This window comes from Stylophora pistillata, chromosome 2, assembly GCF_964205215.1.
Source record: "Stylophora pistillata chromosome 2, jaStyPist1.2, whole genome shotgun sequence".
In the NCBI taxonomy this organism is placed as follows: domain Eukaryota; kingdom Metazoa; phylum Cnidaria; class Anthozoa; order Scleractinia; family Pocilloporidae; genus Stylophora; species Stylophora pistillata.
This window is the reverse complement of record NC_142520.1, coordinates 45,950,898-45,969,877: the sequence shown is the minus strand read 5'-3', so window position 1 is coordinate 45,969,877 and position 18,980 is coordinate 45,950,898. Positions and strand designations below refer to the sequence as shown.

The following is an 18,980-nucleotide window of genomic DNA, read 5'->3' as shown; positions in this document are numbered from 1 at the left end:
GTTTTATTTCAGGATCAAATTTTGCTTTCTTAATTCAATCAGTTATCTGGACTTTTTCGTCTAGTCCTGGCCCAGCGAGTCTGGATAATTGAAGTTTGACCATACATTACTGTATGATTGCTTAAATTTAAACTTTTTTACCGTTAGGATTGTCAAAAAGCATTCTTTCTAACCATGAATCAATATCATCTCCTATTGTTTTATAACCTGACACAATACATGTAACTGACAAAAGGCTATGAGCAGATCTTTATCAACAATCAGTTTGCCACAAAGACAACAAACACAAATCTTTGGGAATGAACAATGGGTAAAACTCTATAGAGTCTACATTTCCTTTATCTGAAGCTATACAATAGATATTCCTGTTCATGATGAACTTTTTGTGATCTCTTGTCTTACCTCCAGGCTCTTTGGAAAAAAACTTCCAGCTCCTTTGATTTTCAGTCTCTCTGAGTATGGAGTGCTTTTAAACAGAATACAAAACCAGGAAATCTTTAACATGTTAAAAAAAAATTTAAAAAGAAGTTTTTCAAACTAAAAAAAACACTTAAAGTAAAATTTCCAGGGGTCGAGTACGCCACAAAGAAATTGTTTACCCTTTGTGAGTAGGATTGAGTGATATAACACTCCTGGGGCCCTTTTCTCAAAAGTCCCAGTAGTTACTTAATAGGCGCATAAAGCTGTGATGTTTTCATTCAAGATGGGGATTTCAAATTAGTTTTGGAAATGATACAATAAAACTATCTGCTAAAGAAACAAAAAGGATCGGTTTGGGTGCCAGAATCTGCTTTCCTATCCTTTAAATTTTGATTTTAAAACATGGCTTCCGGCCCGTTAAGCTACCAGGACTTTCAAGAAATGGGCCCCTGCTCCCATTCTCATGGTGATGATAAAACTGAAAAGGAAAAGGGTGATACTGATAGAAAATAATCGACTTATGTTCATTGTCCAGATGTGACACTAAATTCTCTCTTCAGCATAAGCAAAAACATCCCCTTACCAGAAGGAGAATTTGTGTCTCAATCTGCTATTAACCCTTTAACTTCAAGAATTGATTAACATGTAACTTCTTCCTATTATTATCTATACATTAACTAGCAAAAAGTTAGTGAGGATATTCAAACTTATCAGGTAGAAGTTTTTATCTTGATCTATCACCAAATTCTTGTCACTAATTTACAAAGAATTGTAAAGCAGCTAGAGGAGAGAATCAACAAGCAGATCCTGAGAATTAAAGGATTAAGACTCACTCAGTTGAGCTCCACATGACACTGTATGTAAACTCCATGTTGTAAGGTAACTCAATGTCATCCAGAGCAACTGGTTGATGATTTGCTGTGCTTACATTTGCTGAAATAATCTGAAAAAATAAAAAAGACATTTAACTCTTAGACTACTTCCAACAGGATCATATTAACTTTCCTTTGCACTCTCCAGAATGAAGAAATAGCTGCTCTTGTTTACACTCAAATGGGAAATTTTCTTTGACCAAAATGCACAGCTGTTCCAGAATAATTTATACTGTGGTTTTAAAAAGAAAAAGTTATTGTGCTGCATCAAGCAATAGGGCATACTCCCTATTGTTTTTAATTACCAAATGAATGAAATTAAATCCACGCATAATGTTGGGAGAAAACAAGAAAAGTCTGTAAATCACAAGCCAGAGGGGAGTGATTCGCAAGCCAGAGGGGAGTGATTCGCAAGCCAGAGGGGAGTGATTCGCAAGCCAGAGGGGAGTGATTCGCAAGCCAGAGGGGAGTGATTCGCAAGCCAGATGGGAGTGATTCGCAAGCTGGAGGGGAGTGATTCGCAAGCCAGAGGGGAATGATTCGCAAGCCAGAGGGGAGTGATTCGCAAGCCAGAGGGGAGTGATTCGCAAGCCAGAGGGGAATGATTCGCAAGCCAGAGGGGAGTGATTCCCAAGCCAGAGGGGAGTGATTCCAAAGCTGGAGGGGAGTGATTCCCAGGCCAGAGGGGAGTGATTTGCAAGCCGGAGGGCGGTGATTCATAAGATTTTTAAGTGTTCTCCCGAAATCCCAAAAATGAGAGAAACATTCTCTCCTCAGAGTAAGGGTGTAGCTAAGAAATTAAACTGCCGGCTGAAATTTCAAGTGAGATGGCTCAGAGGTGGCAAAGGATTGTAAGGTTATAACCTCAGAGGTGATCACCCGTCAAAAATCCAGCCGGCAATTGCTGCTTTTTCATCCTGTGAATTTCCCAAGTAACTGGCACTTAGTGACAACCTTGTCAGGGGGGGGGGTATTTATGCCATGCACAATCACCACGATGTAAGCTGGACACCTGACACTACTGAAAAAAATGTGCTCACCTGATCTCCATTAAATTCTATATTAAAGTTTATATGGGCCCACAGATAAACTTTGTGAGTGTGAGGCAAGAAGCCACCCTCTTCCAAGTGACCAATAAAGCCCCGCAGAGGAAGATCATCTGTGGGAAAAAAGAATTATTTCATTACTGATTTCCTCTCTGCTATGATGAACAAAACTTCTTTACCAGAAAGAAGAAGAAGAAGCAGCCTTACCTAGAACAAATTCAAAGTAATACAGATCTTCAATGGCCTCTCGTAAAACCTGAACTTGTTTTTCCTTCAGTGTAACGGTACACAGCTTCACGTTTTCCTTTTGTTCTAAAGATGAGGAAATTAGAAACAAAACTTTGTCTTGAGCAAAGTTAAAGCCTTTACACTCTGACATCAGTATGTACATGTTTATTCTCAATACTAATAATAATAATAATAATGAACGTTCTTAATACGCATTTAAGAATCTCAATGCGCTTACAATAATTTTTACTAAGGTTGAGATCGGACGTCAGCATTTTCTCATCCACAAAAATACTCTTCTCTATACATTTCCTAAGGTGTTAACAATGAGAATTCAATAGGCCACTTTCCCTCATAGCTAACTTTACCTTTACATTTGAAAATATCACACACTCAGGAAAAAAAACAGAAACATTATTGTCTTTCAAATGTCAACATTTACAGGGCTTGACACTAACAGTAGCCTACTAGCCACAGACTAGTAGAAATTCAGTTTTGGCTAGTGGTTTTCGATTTCCACTAGCCCAGTTTGGCTAGTAAACAAACTGAAATTATCGTAACATCTATGATGTAACAAGCCACTTGTCTAGTAAGTTGAAAAGTTTGTGTCGAGCCCTGATTTACGTAAATGCAATTACAAAAAATTTGCATAAATATTGAAAAAAATGCAATAAACAGGAATACAATTAAATTTCAAATGTCAACATTTACAAATATTTCAGAGTGTGGTGTTACAAATTGTACAAATATTGTTTACTTGTAGGAAGCATTCATTGCTAATTTTTCCTCTATCTGTGGTGTTGAATTGAGGGCAGGGTTTACTTGTACTATAGATGCTGCCTATATGTCTAATTACGCCCCGTCTTAACAGCATTAAATTTCAGAAGGCCTCCATGCAAAGGAAGCACTTCATTAAGAATGCAATAATTATCATTAATACCCCTAATTGGCATGCCTATCCACCTCAGGTTGACACAAACTTTTCAGGATTCACTTACTGCTGTGGATACCTTCAGGGTAGTAGTTTTAGCCTCACTAAACTGAATAAACCAATTTATCATGCTAACTGAGACAGATCATGCACCAAAATTATAAGGCATTTATGAGGAAACTGACGCAAAATTTTACCGCACTAAGTCGAAACTGTGTTAATTACCTTTAAAGTTCACTTCATGTAAGGCGACGGCCATTCTGTCGCCATCTAAAACTTCTCCCAACGTTAAACTACGATGCTCTACCTAAAGACAACAAAGAAATCATGACATTAACAAAAGAAAAAATATAGCGCATGTTTCTAGAATTTATCCCTCTCAGAACGACTTTACCGAAGCTTAATAACACTTTAATTCAGCTCCATAATCGATCTATAAAGCACAAGAATCATTCCGATTTTACGCATTTGGAAAAAGAAAAATCAACTCCAGTCACATTTGCAATATCAAATGAAAACAATATTTGATATTAAAATTTTACCTTTTCAGGTCTACAAACCGGCAGGGAATAGTAATGGTACGTCTCTTGAGGGTTGAAGTACGGACCAACTTTGTTCACATACAGTGGAACCTTAAAAAGACAGATTACTTTAAAATTCAACTCTTAAGAAATAGCGAGACCTAAACTAGCTGCCTACCTTTTCTCCACCTTTGTAGCTCGCTGCATGGGTGTAAAATGGAGCTAATAAAATACTAAGTATACAGAAGCAGAAAATATTAAAAGTCGCCATGTTGGTACTAAACTTGCTAGGAGCCATGGGATAAAATAAGACGTGGCTTCATCTGCTCCGTTGCCTATGGAAACTGGCTTAGTTGCGGAGAAATTTGAAATTTTGTTCCCATCTTTCTTTTAACATTCGGTGTTCAATCCCTGTTCACCTCAGGTTCAATAATTCCTGAATTTCTGATTGTTTTTTGTTTTTGTTTTCAATTAAATCAGAGGTTGTGGGGGGGGGGGGGTGGGTGGGGTGTAGGTTCGAGTCGTCGTTATTTCAACTAAAATTATTTTCCCTTTTCCTTAGTATTCTAAATGAGGGGAATCCGCTGCAATATTTCTTTTTAAATTGTCTGCAGTTTTAAACAAAAATAAATAGACCACAAAAACACCAGGACACTGCGTCAGGCCATTTTCTGTTCCAGAATACTCTCAGATGTCTTTTACTTGTTATATTTTTATTCAGATAGATGCCTTCTTTATTCTGTTGATTTTTTTAACCCGCAAGTTGTGCTCCCATCCATAAAGAATGTTTGTTTCGTGATTTCGATTTGATCAGACGTCTTAGTGGGGTATCAAAAGCTTCTCAGGAAGCTCTGAGGACTTTACACTTGTTATTACACGACACACAACGTACCCGTTCACGTGGCAATATCATCAACATTGAAATGGCGGAAAGTCAGAGAGGTTGATATTGAAATGCTGTGAAAATGATCGCAAGGCTCCAAAAGAACTGGTTCTTGATCGGAATTATTGTAGTAATCTGCCTAGCTAAGTTTGCCCCTTTTATTGGAGCAAAAGGTGGCATTCTAAAACCAGAAGTCACCGTCAAATATATAGCTGTTTCAGCCATCTTCTTGAACAGTGGGCTGTCCTTGAAGTCAGAAGAGTTGAAAAGCGCCCTTAGCAATGTTAGGTTACACCTTTTTGTTCAGGGATTTACGCTGGCTTTTGTACCTGGCTTATTTTCGCTGTTAGTGAAGCTTTTAGAGTTAAGCAGCTTGAATGAATGGCTTCTGAAAGGCCTCCTAGTAGTGGGCTGTATGCCTCCACCTGTTTCCTCAGCCGTGATTCTAACGAACGCCGTCGGTGGAAACGAAGCGGCTGCGATCTTCAATTCGGCGTTTGGTAGTTTTCTGGGAATATTCGTCACACCATTTTTACTGCTTGTGTTCCTCGGTTCTTCGTCTGCGGTTCCTTTTGCGTCCATTGTGGGTCAGTTGTCCATGACAGTTGTGTTCCCTTTACTAATAGGTCAGTTTCTCAGAAGGTACATCAAAGACTGGATGGAACAAACCAAACCTCCTTTTGGAACGATCAGTAGCTGTGTACTTCTTCTCATAATATATACAACATTCTGTGACACATTTTCCCACAAGAGTGGCGAGATCGACTCTTCTAGCATACTAGCTGTGGCAGTACTGATAATCTGTCTGCAATGCTGTCTTCTGATGTTGACATTTTCCTTAGCAACCACGAGGGATTCTCCATTTACCTCAGCAGACACAGTAGCAATCATGTTTTGTTCAACCCACAAATCTCTCACATTGGGAATTCCCATGCTCAAGATTGTCTTTTCAGGATACAGTTACCTCTCCTTGATTTCTATCCCTCTGCTCATTTATCATCCAGTGCAGATTCTACTTGGAGGTCTCTTGGTTCCTGTAGTAAAAGCATGGATGATCAGTTGTCAGCAGGAGAAAGTAGCAGGAACTGGAACTGTTTAGCTCATGTGTCGCCAAGAACAACATAATTAGCCCTTTCCCTGGCAAGAGATAATTTATAGAAAGTTTTGTGCATTGAAACTTCCCCCCCATCCCACCCCCCATGAACCAATATTACTTGAGGTAGAAGAAAAAACAACTCAAATGCCTTGTGTACTCTTTTAATTTGTGCAGAACATTTTCCCCAAGTTAAATGCATAACCTATGCATCACTGTTTTTAACATTTCAATCCATTAACTTTAAATGCTGTATTGAAAGGGTTGCAGTGCATGAGGTACTTTGTATTAACTTGTTACAAGGAAATGATATGGTATTTAAAACAGTTTTAATGTAAACATGCATGAGGAAACCAATAGCTCTTAAGACATGGGCCATAAAAAAGATCTTTGAAAATAATACTGTGAATGTTTTCATACTGTATGACATGAGTGTAAGTTTGGTAGATAAATTATTTTACTCAGTCTGCATTCAACCCTGCATTAAATGTAAATTGAAGAACGTATTTAGAAGAATCAATTAAAGGGAACCAACTAGAGATCACTTTAAATTTGTTGTTTGATGCACTGGAAATCAAAACTAAAAATTGACTTATAAATACTGGGAAATAAGGAAAAATGCAGTTTATAACTCTTATTTTTAAATAAATATGAAGTGCAGTTTTCTGATTTATGATTTTTTAAGTGCAGGGAAGTTTAAACTCCCCTTTCTTGGAGTATTTCTGTTCCCCCCCACCCCCCCTCCTCCTGGATGGGATGCCAGTCCAGGTCAGAGTTACCCACCAGCATATTAAATTTGCTGGTACCCATTTAAACACCTGGGGGAAGAGAGGTAAAGTGAGAGTAGTGTCTTGCCTATGAATGCAACACAATGTCCCTAACCAGGATTCCAACCTGCACTACTTGATCTGGGTTTGAGCCCACTAGCCATGAGGCCACTGTATCTCCCTCCAACACTTATTTTAAGCAAGTCAAAACTGATTCCAGCATCTGATGTAATTATTTGGGCTGTAAGATAGAGATGATTGCAAAGAAAGTGAGAGAATGTTTATGGAGGTTTCAATAACTTTTTCCATAGGCCGCTGAAGATGGTGTAAAAACCTGCTGTGCCCCTTTTGCTGACGTTGAGGTGAATATTACTGTTGTAGTATGTAGCACTCAAGAACCACAAAGCTACTTGCAATATCTCTCTCAATGTACAGAAAAATGAGGGAATTATACTCTCGACTGTCTTGTAATTTTGTCTCTTTTACTGCTAGGAGGTGAATAGGTGGGATAGTCCAAAATATGAACATTTCACTCATAAGATTGCTAAAATGCACTCACTCCCTCCATGCAGGTTGTGGTTCTGGGCAATTTCTGCTGTTTTGGGCTTGCTTTGTCACCACAGTTTTTCTTGTTATGAGATAACAGGTCATATTTCAGAATATTTAGTATTGTAAATCAACCATATTTCATTCCTTATACTATTCCATATGACACATTCAAATTCTCAACTATTCTTGAGTAACTTAACACTGCGTGGCACTATGACTATGTGTGACACTTTCATGAAATAATCTTTCACTTTTCCTCGAGATGTGAGCTTGGGATGCCTGTGGTGGCTGATTTTGGATTTTGGACACTAGTGGCTGATTTCAAATTTTGGACACTAGTGGCCAATTTTGGATTTTGGACTCTAGTGGCTGATTTTGGGTTTTGGATACTAGGAATCAGTGAAAGACTCCAGCAATTCTACACTTTGATGAAAAAAAAAAAAAAATTAACTCTGAGTGTTTAAACAGCTGAGATTCTGAAATATCATCATTTTGGAGGTATGTTTAAGTGGCCAATTTTGGTTTCTGGATACTAGTAATCAGTGAAAGACTGGTAATTCTACTTTTCGATAAAAAAAAATTAACTCTGATTATTTAGAACAGCAGAAAAACTGAAATGCCATATTTTTGGATGTATGTTTAAGTGGACAAAATGCAAAACTGTCATCTTTTTACTGAATTTTAACTGAGGGTGAAAAGTTGAAAAAGGCAGCTTTTTTTTAAAAAAGTGCTGTCGTTTTTTAGCTTTTGGGTTTTTTTTGCACTATGAAAAGAAGTTATGAAAAGCGTGAAAAAAGGTAAGTTCCTTGAGCTAGCCTCTACAAGTTATTATTATTATTATTATAATTGGTAGTATGATTATCTGTTACCATCTTATTATTAGTTTAGTGTCAATTAGTTACTCTAATTTTGTATATCTTTGTTTGTGGAAATACGGCAGCACTAGCTATAAATTATATCCAGTCTGAATTGCCTATTTTTTCTTCGTGCACTCCTCACTCCTCCCAACGATCTGGATTTGCGAGGAGAATGGGTAGGAACATTTCGCACAACAACGAGGTTATCAATCATGGCTGTCGTTCTACGCATCGAAATGAAATTGAGGGAAAATATCCCGGAAGACGGAGATGTTTGAATCATTATATGTTAAAATCTCTTTATAAAGCAGTTAGTCTCATAGAGGGACACTCATGATAATGTCTGTTCCGCCGAGATGGCTGAATTGTCCTCGAAAAAGTCAGATTATTGCAGGTTTGTTAAATAAATCGATCTCGCTCTAGTTCCGCAACCTTATTATCTGTATTGAGTTAATTAAAGGGACTCTGTGGTCAGTAGGAAAGCAAGGATCTGAAAATAAAAGACGTCATAGGTCTCTGTTATAAGTGTTTTAAGTGACTAAAGAGGTGAGAAGTCTAGAGAGGAATCATTTACAAAGTAGACTACGTTCGTGTGAACTCCCTTGCGTTTGTTGACGACAATTCATCATTAAAACGTTTCGAGTTTGGTTTCCTCTGCATAATTCAAGGTGGTAATTCAAAGCCTTCCCTAAAATGGTTGTTTTATTAATACACTCGGCATTATATAGGAATCTAAGAACAATTTGTTCTTTTAAGATTGAGAATTTACACTTCTTAGTCGTTTCATTTCCGGTCAGAACCGAGAATTTTGACCCATATACATATATAATATAGATGTCTTTTATTAAACTTGTTAAGGTTCAGAAATAGCTGAAAATTTTTATTTGGACAAACTTTTTCTTTCAGAGAAGTTCCTTGCCTTTAAAACACCATTAGGCCCTCGCTATGATGAAGAAATCCCAGAGGCAAATCGATTTCAGCTGCCCATGTTGTTTACCTATTTCCAGTCCCTACAGGTTTGTGCATGTTGATTTTTCTCTTTATCAGCAAGAAACTCTAATTCGGTAGATATTTATTACGTTGTTTGGTAATGGGAGATGGTTAGGGGGATGTGAGGGGGGGGGGAGGGGCTGGGGGGTAATAAGAGTATCAGGATACTGAGAGCACTTGTCTCCCCTATGTTTCCTGCCTCAGACACATTTACCATATTCTTTACCAACTTTGCTTCTACTGTTCTTTATTGCAAGACACTGTCCATTGATAGTTGGTAAACATTATTTTCACCATTGCACCTCAGTGTCTCATTTTTTTTCTCCTGTATCTCCCATACCCCTCCCCCTCCTGTTTCCCAAACTCCTTTCTCCCCTCACCTGATCTAAATAAGGTGACTGAAGATCTGATTTCAAGAATTTTCACATCTTAACCCTTTCACTCCCAAGATCTCACTAGCAATTCTTCGTACTGTCTGCTATACAGTTCTTATGATGTTAGTTTGTAGAATTTGGTATTGGATCAACTGATAACCCCCTGATTTTCTGTTTCCTAATTCTCATTACTTAATTGTCTGCTTGATAGTGTAATGATATTGTAAGGAGAAATTCTGCCTTGATCACTCATGGGAGGGAATGAGATTTACAACAAACAACAAATAACAAACAACAAATGGCCAAAATTGAACTTTCTGTTGTCTTCTGTCAGCTTTTAATTAATTAATTAAACTGATGTTACACATGGAGTTTTTTTCCCGCTCTTCTTTAGAGTTGATTTAAGGACCCTAGGAAAAGTAGAAAAATTTCGTTTTCATTTTGTTTTTTGCCAATTGCTGTAAATATCATGCCCAAACTCTCTAATATTTGTAAAGTAAGTTAATTCTATAAAATGTGTCCTTGTTTTTAGATGCGTTTGGGATTGATCATTGATCTGACAAACACAAGTCGTTTTTACGACAAAACAGTTGTGGAAAGGACAGGAATCAGACATACCAAGATGCAATTAGAGGGGTTTGGACCATCTCTTGTTTATTGTAATTGATTCATTTGATTTTTAGATTATAATGTATCTAATGTTTGTTGATCCCTTTGTAGGCATTGGAAGACACCCTCGAGAGAGCAAGTTCAGTTATTTATTGCAAAGTGTGACCGTTATTTCAGTGACAACCCAGGGGAATTAATAGGTTGGTGTATCATTTTGTCAGAATTGTCTTGTACTTTCATGGTTTTCTGAGTACTAGAACAGACAGCAGTTTGATTTAAACTTTTGTTTTCTATTATGGTATTTATGCTTAACAGATTTATGGAATAGCGAGCATTAGCAGTTGTTTACTTGAGCTGTAGATGAATTAGAAAGAAAAGGAAAGTATCATAAACCTAGCTATTCCCGTAATGCAAAAGAAACTAGATTCATAAGCTCCAGCAAAATGAACCACACAATTCCTGTTCAAACTTACTTAAGACCTCAAATTTGCTTGTATGACTGTGTGTTTTTCTTCTGTAGGTGTTCACTGTACACATGGTTTCAATAGGACTGGCTTTTTGATAATTGCATACCTAGTGGAAAGAGATGACTGGAGGTAATTGAGCTGTAAGAATAATTTCTAACACCATGCAGGTTTATTAAACCAGAAAGTTTTTTTCTATAAATCTCCTTCCGCCTCAGCCATCTTTTTTTTTTCTTTTTTTTCCCTTTTGGTTTATTCTCACTCACTGGTATTTTCATCTTTAAATAGCAAAGTGCTATTCCAAATTTCTAAGTTTGCTTTGTTCAATTCTTTTGCAAGAGGATGGCTTTAAGCGTGTTGATAGAACTTCTTTAAATATTCTAAATATTAAATATTATTATAATTATACATAATAATAGTAATTATAATAATAATAATTGATTAACTCTTTCATTCCTATGATCCCAGTAGAAATTCTCCTACTACGTTCCATGCAATTCTTATGATGTTAGTTTGGCGAATCTGTTATTGGATCCTCTACTAATTCCTCAACTGATATATATATATATATATATATATATATATATATATATATATATATATGTATCTTTATTTACTAGACATTTTGTTGTGTAGTATTGCTGAGTATTTTTACAAGTTGTGCCATATTTTGACGAGCCTGTAGGGTGAGTTAAAATACAAATAACGAGTGAAAATACTCAGCGATACAACACCAAAGTGTCTTATAAGTTATTTATCAGCCAATATGCCAAATTATTATTTCTGAGTGCAGGCAAATTTTGTGGATATTTGCAATGCAATGCATTGCAATGCAAAGCGGAACGGAATTTGTTCACTGTTATGTTGCTATTTTCTTCAATAAATGATGAAATTTCATTGTCATCTAACTGCTCTTCTTCATTTGATTTATCTAATAAACTTGGATCATTCTGACTCTTTGTTGTCAGAAAACAATTTAAATTGTCTACCATTTTTTAGAGACTTCAATTCCAATCTGTCGATTTTATGATGCAATGCAAGAAAACCTGTCTAACCAGTTCTCTGGCAGGAGTACAAATCCTGCATGATATTTGTACTCGGTTTGGGCATTATGTGTACTCTGCAGAGTGTAGTTGGATAACAATTTTCTTTAATAATTTTTTCATCATTGGTCTGCATGATCTTGTGCTGCTATTGTAAGGAGAAATTCTGTCTTGGTCACTCATGGGAGTTAAAGAGTTGATTTCATGGTCAGTCTTATGAATGAAAGAGTTTACCAGATTGATCATGTGGATCCAGGACTGGATTGTTCAAAGCTGGGTGTGGATAACTTAGGGTTAGCATGAAATTTCATTTCAGATCTGAAAGCTTTAAAAGAAAGTTCTATGTAAATATCATAATTATGTGTCTACAATTTGATGATCAGATGCTCTAAAAAGAATAGGGAAGAGTATCCCAGAAAGGATCTTGAATAGAGAAACAGGGAAACCTGGAGTAAAATATCATGAACCCTGGGTTAGTGCCAGTCAGCCTTCAAACAACTGGGCCCAGTTTACCAGATCAATCCCTTGGATCAATGACTACATGTAATCAGTGCTATTCTAATATTTTGGGTTAATTTCTTGTTTCCTATTTTTTCTGTGTTTTTATAGTATTGAGGCAGCTATTGACTGTTTTGCACAGGTTTGTGTTTGAATTCAATCATTAAAACTGAATACAATATTCCATTTTCATCAATTTACTCACTCACATGTCTATCTAGCATAAATCAATTATTAAGTTATATTATGGAGCACACTGGAGAGCATGATTTGTTGTATTAAAAAAAAAAGGCAAACTGCGAGGAAGGGCATTTATTAATAGATACAAACCTTGTGCCAATGAAGGATATAGTGGAATGTTAATGACTGTAAATTATTTTGAATTAAAACATAATCTATTGAGTTGAAAATCTCAGCAAAATAATCCAGCTACATGTAAGGAACAAGGCCAGTCAATCATTAAAAATGTAAGAAAAACTGCAATTATTGTTATTCAGATCTCATATCAATTTGCACTTGCCCATTCTGGGAGAAGACACTCCCTTCTTCCTCCCTCTCCCACCCCACCCCCCCCCCCCCTCTCTATTGTCAGTCAGTGCTGCACATGCTGCAAGGACACGGTTTTTCTAAAGATTTCAAGTAGCACTGAATTGGGGGAAGGGGAGAAATTTAGCGTTTTTAGATGGAAACGTGGTTGATATTGTTTGTAGTGGTGCAATCTAGATTTTTCTCAAGGTTGTAGCAGTTGATACATGATAAAAAAATTTAGCAATTGGCATGAACAATCTTAAATGCTTTTTTAAACAAATTTTTGCAGTGTCGCCCTCCAGGAATTTATAAAGGACACTATTTACGAGACCTAATTGCTCGCTATGGTGGCTCAAAAGAATCCATCACTTTCCCTGAGCGTCCTGATTGGTGCCGTGAGGAAGAGGAAGGACTCAGCGACAATTAGCCCCAGACGATTAGCCCCCAGTCTTAATGTAAAGGAGAACTTACGTTCATCTTTTGGTCATTGGCTTTTATGAGTTTGTGGCTCCTTATGGAGGTCTTTTTTTTTTGTGAATGGTTATCATTATCAAAATTTACTTAATTTTTACTTAATTTAATTTACATGGGTTGCACGAGGTGAGCACAGGCCTCCAGAAGTTTTTTTGAAATCCTTTGGCCGTCTTCATATTTAATCCAGAGGTCGAAGAGTCTTCTCTGCGTTGTTCGTTAGGTTTTGAGACCTTGACCAACCGCAAACTTCACTAGATGCCGCATATTTTGTAACACCTTAGTCTCATAAGCAGACCTTGACAAACTTCAGACCTTGACAAACCGCAAACTTTACTAGATGCCGCATATTTTGTAACACCTTAGTCTCGTACGCATTTTCGAGGCCGCGACATCGCAGTTCTCGAAAAGTTTTTTCGACATTTGGTTATGTTAAAAAAAGGACTTTTTTTATGGGAGAATATTTAAAACTGCTGCACAGACTTAAGTAAACCAATGTAACTCGTCTCCGTTCCAAGTTTTTGTACATACGTATATGAGCACGATCCTTCGCAGTGAAGCACTATTTGAGCAATAGTGAAAATCAGACCTGAAAAAAAAAAAAAAAAAAAATTTCAGGCCTGTACGGGATTCGAACCACTGACCTCTGCGATACTAGTGCAGCGCTCTACCAATTGAGCTAACAAGCCAACTGGGAGCAGGCCATCAAATTAATTCGACATAAATTTTTTGTACATACGTTCCTCGAACCTCCTACGGATTCTTAAAGCTGTATAATCAGACGTCATCTAGACTCTTTAAACATTCTTCTCCCCTCTTTGCTATTTTCATTCTCGCACTTAATAAACATGTCTTAAACACAATTTGATTGACATAACGCATTAGTCACGCGAGGCATTGCGTGACTAATGCGTGTCTGTTTTCGAGGTCTGCGGTCTGTGGTCTGTGTTTTCAAGGTCTGTGTTTTCGAGACACCCGTTGGGTAATTCCATTTGTTGTGTTCACAAAATGCTTGTTCAAGGTAAACTTGAGACGTGACAAATGCTTAGACTTGATACCGTCTATAAATGTGAGTTGGTACAGACTGGCGGTTGTGATTATGAGTTTTGTGTTATTTATTTATTTATTTTTTATTTTTATTTATTACAATTTAATGACACATATAACTTACTTACTTACTTACTTACTTACATTAATAGATAATAATACAAAAGAGTAAAAAGAAAGGTGCCATAAGGATGGTCCGCAAAAGAGATAAATCCCCATGCACGGCAGACCACCTTTAAAAAAACAAATCCAAACTAAAATCAATCAAATCTTGCAGTCAAATAATCCCTTACACCCCTTTTAAAACAAGAAACACTTGGAGCCTGACGGACCGATAGTGGCAGCCCATTCCACATGTGGACAATCCTATTAAAATAGCAAAACCTAAAAGTATCAGTCCTCGCGTTATCGGAACCATTAACTGTAAAATCAGCGTTATTACTCTGTTTTACATTCGTTGTATGATCTGATGCTCCATAAATATAACATTTTACTCTAGAAATATTGTCATGAGCAAGACCGCCTCGATACCAAGTCTTTTTTGTCGCATTCGTTAGCGCTGTTTTAGTTGCTCTTGCATTGATTTTTGTTTGTAAAGATGTTTTGATATCACCGACATATTTCTTTGTCGTCGGCCGGACCATAACTCAGGGTCTTTAAATAACTGAGAAGAAAGTGCTGCCTTTGTAATAATATCTGCAAATGGTTAGACTTTCTAGTCTTCTCGGATAGGGACGATAAATGGAGGTCCCGTCTTACAAGCCCTTATCTGTGATAAAAATTGTGGACGTTAAAGAACCCACACACCTTCGGAAAAAAAAAAAGGGTACGTAGTGCCCGGTGTTGTGGTCTATCTTTGTGTAGTGTCTAATCTAGGGTGAATTGGGGAGGGAAGGTGAGATCAATACATGGACTGAAGTGGCTGCATAGTGCGCCTGATGAATTCTGACGTCCGATCTCACCTTAACTGATTATCTATATAGTAGTTTGCGTTATATAAATGTTAAATTGTTGTTGTTTTTAGTTTCCTGTGGTTCATTCGTCAAAACCATTTGTGGATAAATGCACATTTTGCTGTCATAAAACGAATACCATCTATCCCAAACATCCTCAGGTAAACTATTGTGATATCCCTTGCTGCCGTAAACTACAACCCAAACTGGTAGTTTCTGATCATATTTTGAAATATTTTGTTTGAATTTCATTACAATGTCAAACGTAAGATAATTTGGTGTTGTGTTACTCCATTTTGTCATGTGTATGAAGCTTACTACATGATTTGAAAATCGATTGCTGCGCTGCCTTGAAATTGTCTCAACAGAGCTTGTGGCAGATAGAGTTACTGAATTGGGATCAACGTTATTGGATTCCTACCACATTTCACACACGACTGTGTCTTCTGATTTTGCTGCGCTGTACATGTTTACTCCAAATCTACTTGAATAATAACCTTTTGATGAATCAAGAAGATCAAATGGTTTTGTCTTCTTGTCGAATTTATGAAAGTCTTTGAAAACTGATGTTTTACCAGTGATATCATCTTCATCGCCAAATTCAATACCATTCATGATATAATCTAGATCGTTTTTCAAATTAGTGGTTGTGACGCTATGAGCAAGGTGGTGATTGACATGTTTTTCAAGGTTTGTTTTGGTCGTACCCACAAGGGTGTCGACATATGTTTCGTTACATAAATCAGTCCCACCACTCGGTGCAGCTGAGTTAATTGCTTTCTTGTTTCCGAGATTAAGGTCACCAGTCATAGATTGGCTTCTATCTAAAAGCATGACTGAGCTAGCATTGGGCTTTTTCGCTATCTCTGTATTAAATGTGGTTGTTTCAAGTTTTGCACTCAATCCATTTATCATTACGTCCGCATCAGCCTTCTGTTTGAGTTCAGTATTTAACTTATTCAAATTAATAACAGCCGTACCGTTTAATGGTTGATCTGAAATACCTGTTATTTGTCTTTGCCCTTCATGTGAACTTGTAAAATTCAAGACCTTTTCAATATTTCCACCTTTTGTTCTATCGAGATAATCACTCAGATCAACACTTCCAACATCATGTTTCTTGGCTAATTCGCTGTCGATATATGTTTTGTCACAAAGAACAGTGTCAGCTGTAGGTGCTGCTGAGTTAATTGCCTCGAAATTATTGAGATCAAAGTTACCAGTCATTGCTTGACTTCCATCACGCAAAACAACAAGACCTGTATTTGGATTGGTGGCAACTTGATTGTCAACGTATTTTTTATTTGCTGCATTATCATTAGCTATTGGTGTACCAAGATTAACGATCTGTCTGTCTCTATTTGGAAGATGACCGTTGAAAAATATAGTGCCATCGATTGTATTATCATTTCGCTTGCTGAAGCACAGGGGGCCTAGACAAGCGACGAGTCTGGTTGTTTATTCGAAATATAAAGGAATGTATGGGAGAATATTAGAGAGTCTTATTGTCGTAAACTTATATCATGAAATGTCTGCGTTAAAGCTCAAAATAAATGTAAACCTACCTCACTTGCTGTGTATTCTCGTTTCTGTGGCTCTAAATGGCGAATTTGAGCGATTTGGTGGGTTTTGCGTCGACTGTTACTATACTTTATAACTATTACTATACGTTATAACTGTTACTATACGTTATAGAGTTTGTTGGATCAGCTACATTGATAATTTTGTTGTCTTGCATGTTGAGCGCACCTGTCATTGGTCGTCGCCCATCTGTATGAACGTGACTGTCAGCGTGAGCTTTTGTACAAGAATCCTGTGGATCAGTCGGTTCTTTCAAATTCTTGAGTTGTTTATTTTCAATGTCGAAATTTTCATCAGAAGTTTTTTTAAATCCTTCACCTGGTGGACCCGGTGGACCTGGTGCACCTGATGATGTAGTTCCCATTTTACTTTTATCATTGTAACCATCAGAATACCCCATTTTACTTGTATTTTTGATTATGTTTTTTTCAAATAATTGATAATGAATTGTTCATTATATTTTGTATCAGTATTTGAAAAAGGTTTTACCACATCATAATATGATTTTCCCTTGTATGATTCATTTACAAAATACAGACAATAATATCCGCATAACACACTCATTAGATCTTGATATTGTGTGCTGTTGTATCGAATATTCACTTTCAGACAATCTGATAAATAATATAATTCTTGTGGAGCATTCAAACCAAAACTGTCAAAATATTCAATGATTTTTGGTTTAATCTTTATTACAACCCAATGCGAACCAGATTGGTTTGAGTCATTTAAATTAGCGATGTAATATCCGCTTTTACATGCGTATATTTGGTCTCTTGATATGACATCTTTGAATTGTGGTATCTTTAGGTAATCGATCCACTTTAAAATGTCAAAATTTGAAATTGGTTTAATCTCAAACAGCGGTCGTAGTGGTTTGTTTACAAAATTGCACCGATAGTGAGATTCCGTTGAATGGGAAGTTTTTCCCGAGCAACTATCCTTTGCCCTTCTTTTTTTGTTTTTTGTTTTTTGTACCCATACCAACCGTTGGTACTGGTGGAGCTAGAGGTGGATAATAAGGTATATACGGTCTATTTTGCATACCAGCGCCATCTTTACCGCTAGCCATTCTGTTTCGAATACCTTTGCCGGTCAAAGCGTTCAAAAGTAGTGGAACACCGATCGAAACCTATAAAGTTCCGAGAAAACACCACGTTGCTTCACTGTCGGTTTTATCATAAACTCTCCCCCAGATTGAAGAGCATTCAATATGTCTTTTTTCTGTTTAACTGACAATAAATGTTTATGATCAATAAGTTGCTGAATTTCAGAATTTGGAATGAGGAAACCTCCTACCTGTCCAGAGCCGAGAATTTTATCCATTGCAAAATTTCCCAAACTTGTTGTAGCACCTGTTGCTAGTGCAGGTATAGCTTTTGTAACCAAATTCATTGCTTTTGGTAATAGTTTTGCAACTGACAAGTGATGAAACAAACTCCCACCTTCTTGAACAACTTTACCGATCTGTGTTTTACTGATTTTGATGTCAACACCTTTTTTCAACTTCAAGCTTTGCTGGATCTTATTAATCTGTGTTTTGGTCAACATCAATTGATCGGGACCGTCCAGTTTGTTATGTGAGAGGTGAATGGTCAAAGGTGATCTCTTCTCAAGAGCTTTCGCTAATTTCAGTTTTTGATTTTCAGATAATTTCACACCATATGGATGATATTTTGTCATTGTGTTTTAATATATATGAATCATATATAAATTTTTTTTGATAAAGGTAAAATTTGTTTTTTATGTTCTTATGACAGCCTTTCCTTTTCCCACATCAACACTTATAATTATCTCTTCCTCGTTAAGTATTAGTACATATACAATATATTGAGCATTAGCCGCACCACTAAGATCGTAAGATAATTCTAGACTCGTCGAGTTATTCTTGAGCGAATCTGCCTGTTTTGTCAAAACAAAATATAGAATACCGTACAGATCTTTGAATGACTTAAGATCTATAGTTGTATCAGGATAATGAAACATTGACGGGCCTACTTCTTTGCTGGACTTTAACACCATCAAAGTTAACTTTCATCTGTTCTATTATTCCAAACCCACCGTTTATAATTGCACAAGCATCAGCTGCACCGTAAGTTGTATTGTCCATTTTGGTAATTTTCAAGTAGATCTCAAAATAAGCATTATACTAATCTATTGGTACCTCCTCACTAGTGTTATCAATGCTAAATTGATAGCCGCTTTTGGCTTGATATGCATTATTTCCAGGGATAATTATCGGTGTTTTCAAATTC

The 18,980-nt window shown here is 36.8% G+C and overlaps 3 protein-coding genes across 3 annotated transcripts in view; 2 read left to right on the top strand and 1 right to left on the bottom strand.

Annotated features, from left to right (window-relative positions):
* The window catches only part of LOC111344853 (transmembrane 9 superfamily member 1), a 12,855-nt gene extending 8,503 nt beyond the window's left edge, over positions 1-4,352 (bottom strand). The window contains exons 1-7 of the mRNA XM_088748723.1: positions 4,197-4,352; positions 4,040-4,129; positions 3,723-3,804; positions 2,546-2,650; positions 2,333-2,451; positions 1,254-1,363; positions 403-466 (exon numbers count right to left, since the gene is read on the bottom strand). Of these exons, the coding sequence (XP_088604849.1) occupies positions 403-466; positions 1,254-1,363; positions 2,333-2,451; positions 2,546-2,650; positions 3,723-3,804; positions 4,040-4,129; positions 4,197-4,316 (690 nt within the window). The 5' untranslated portion in view covers positions 4,317-4,352. The remainder of the gene's footprint in view (positions 1-402; positions 467-1,253; positions 1,364-2,332; positions 2,452-2,545; positions 2,651-3,722; positions 3,805-4,039; positions 4,130-4,196) is intronic.
* Positions 4,353-4,900: 548 nt separating this feature from the next.
* Positions 4,901-6,655, top strand: LOC148739852 (sodium/bile acid cotransporter 7-A-like). Its single transcript, XM_088747448.1, has one exon. The coding sequence runs from the start codon at positions 4,984-4,986 to the stop codon at positions 5,998-6,000; it is 1,017 nt and encodes a 338-aa protein (XP_088603574.1). The 5' UTR covers positions 4,901-4,983; the 3' UTR covers positions 6,001-6,655.
* A 1,695-nt stretch (positions 6,656-8,350) lies between these two features.
* LOC148739851 (mRNA-capping enzyme-like) lies at positions 8,351-16,713 on the top strand. The gene is made up of 7 exons (XM_088747452.1): positions 8,351-8,561; positions 9,074-9,183; positions 10,064-10,167; positions 10,252-10,340; positions 10,661-10,736; positions 12,257-12,287; positions 12,963-16,713. Exons 1-7 carry the CDS (start codon positions 8,501-8,503, stop codon positions 13,098-13,100), a joined length of 609 nt encoding a protein of 202 aa, XP_088603578.1. The 5' UTR covers positions 8,351-8,500; the 3' UTR covers positions 13,101-16,713.
* The last annotated feature ends 2,267 nt before the right edge of the window (positions 16,714-18,980 follow it).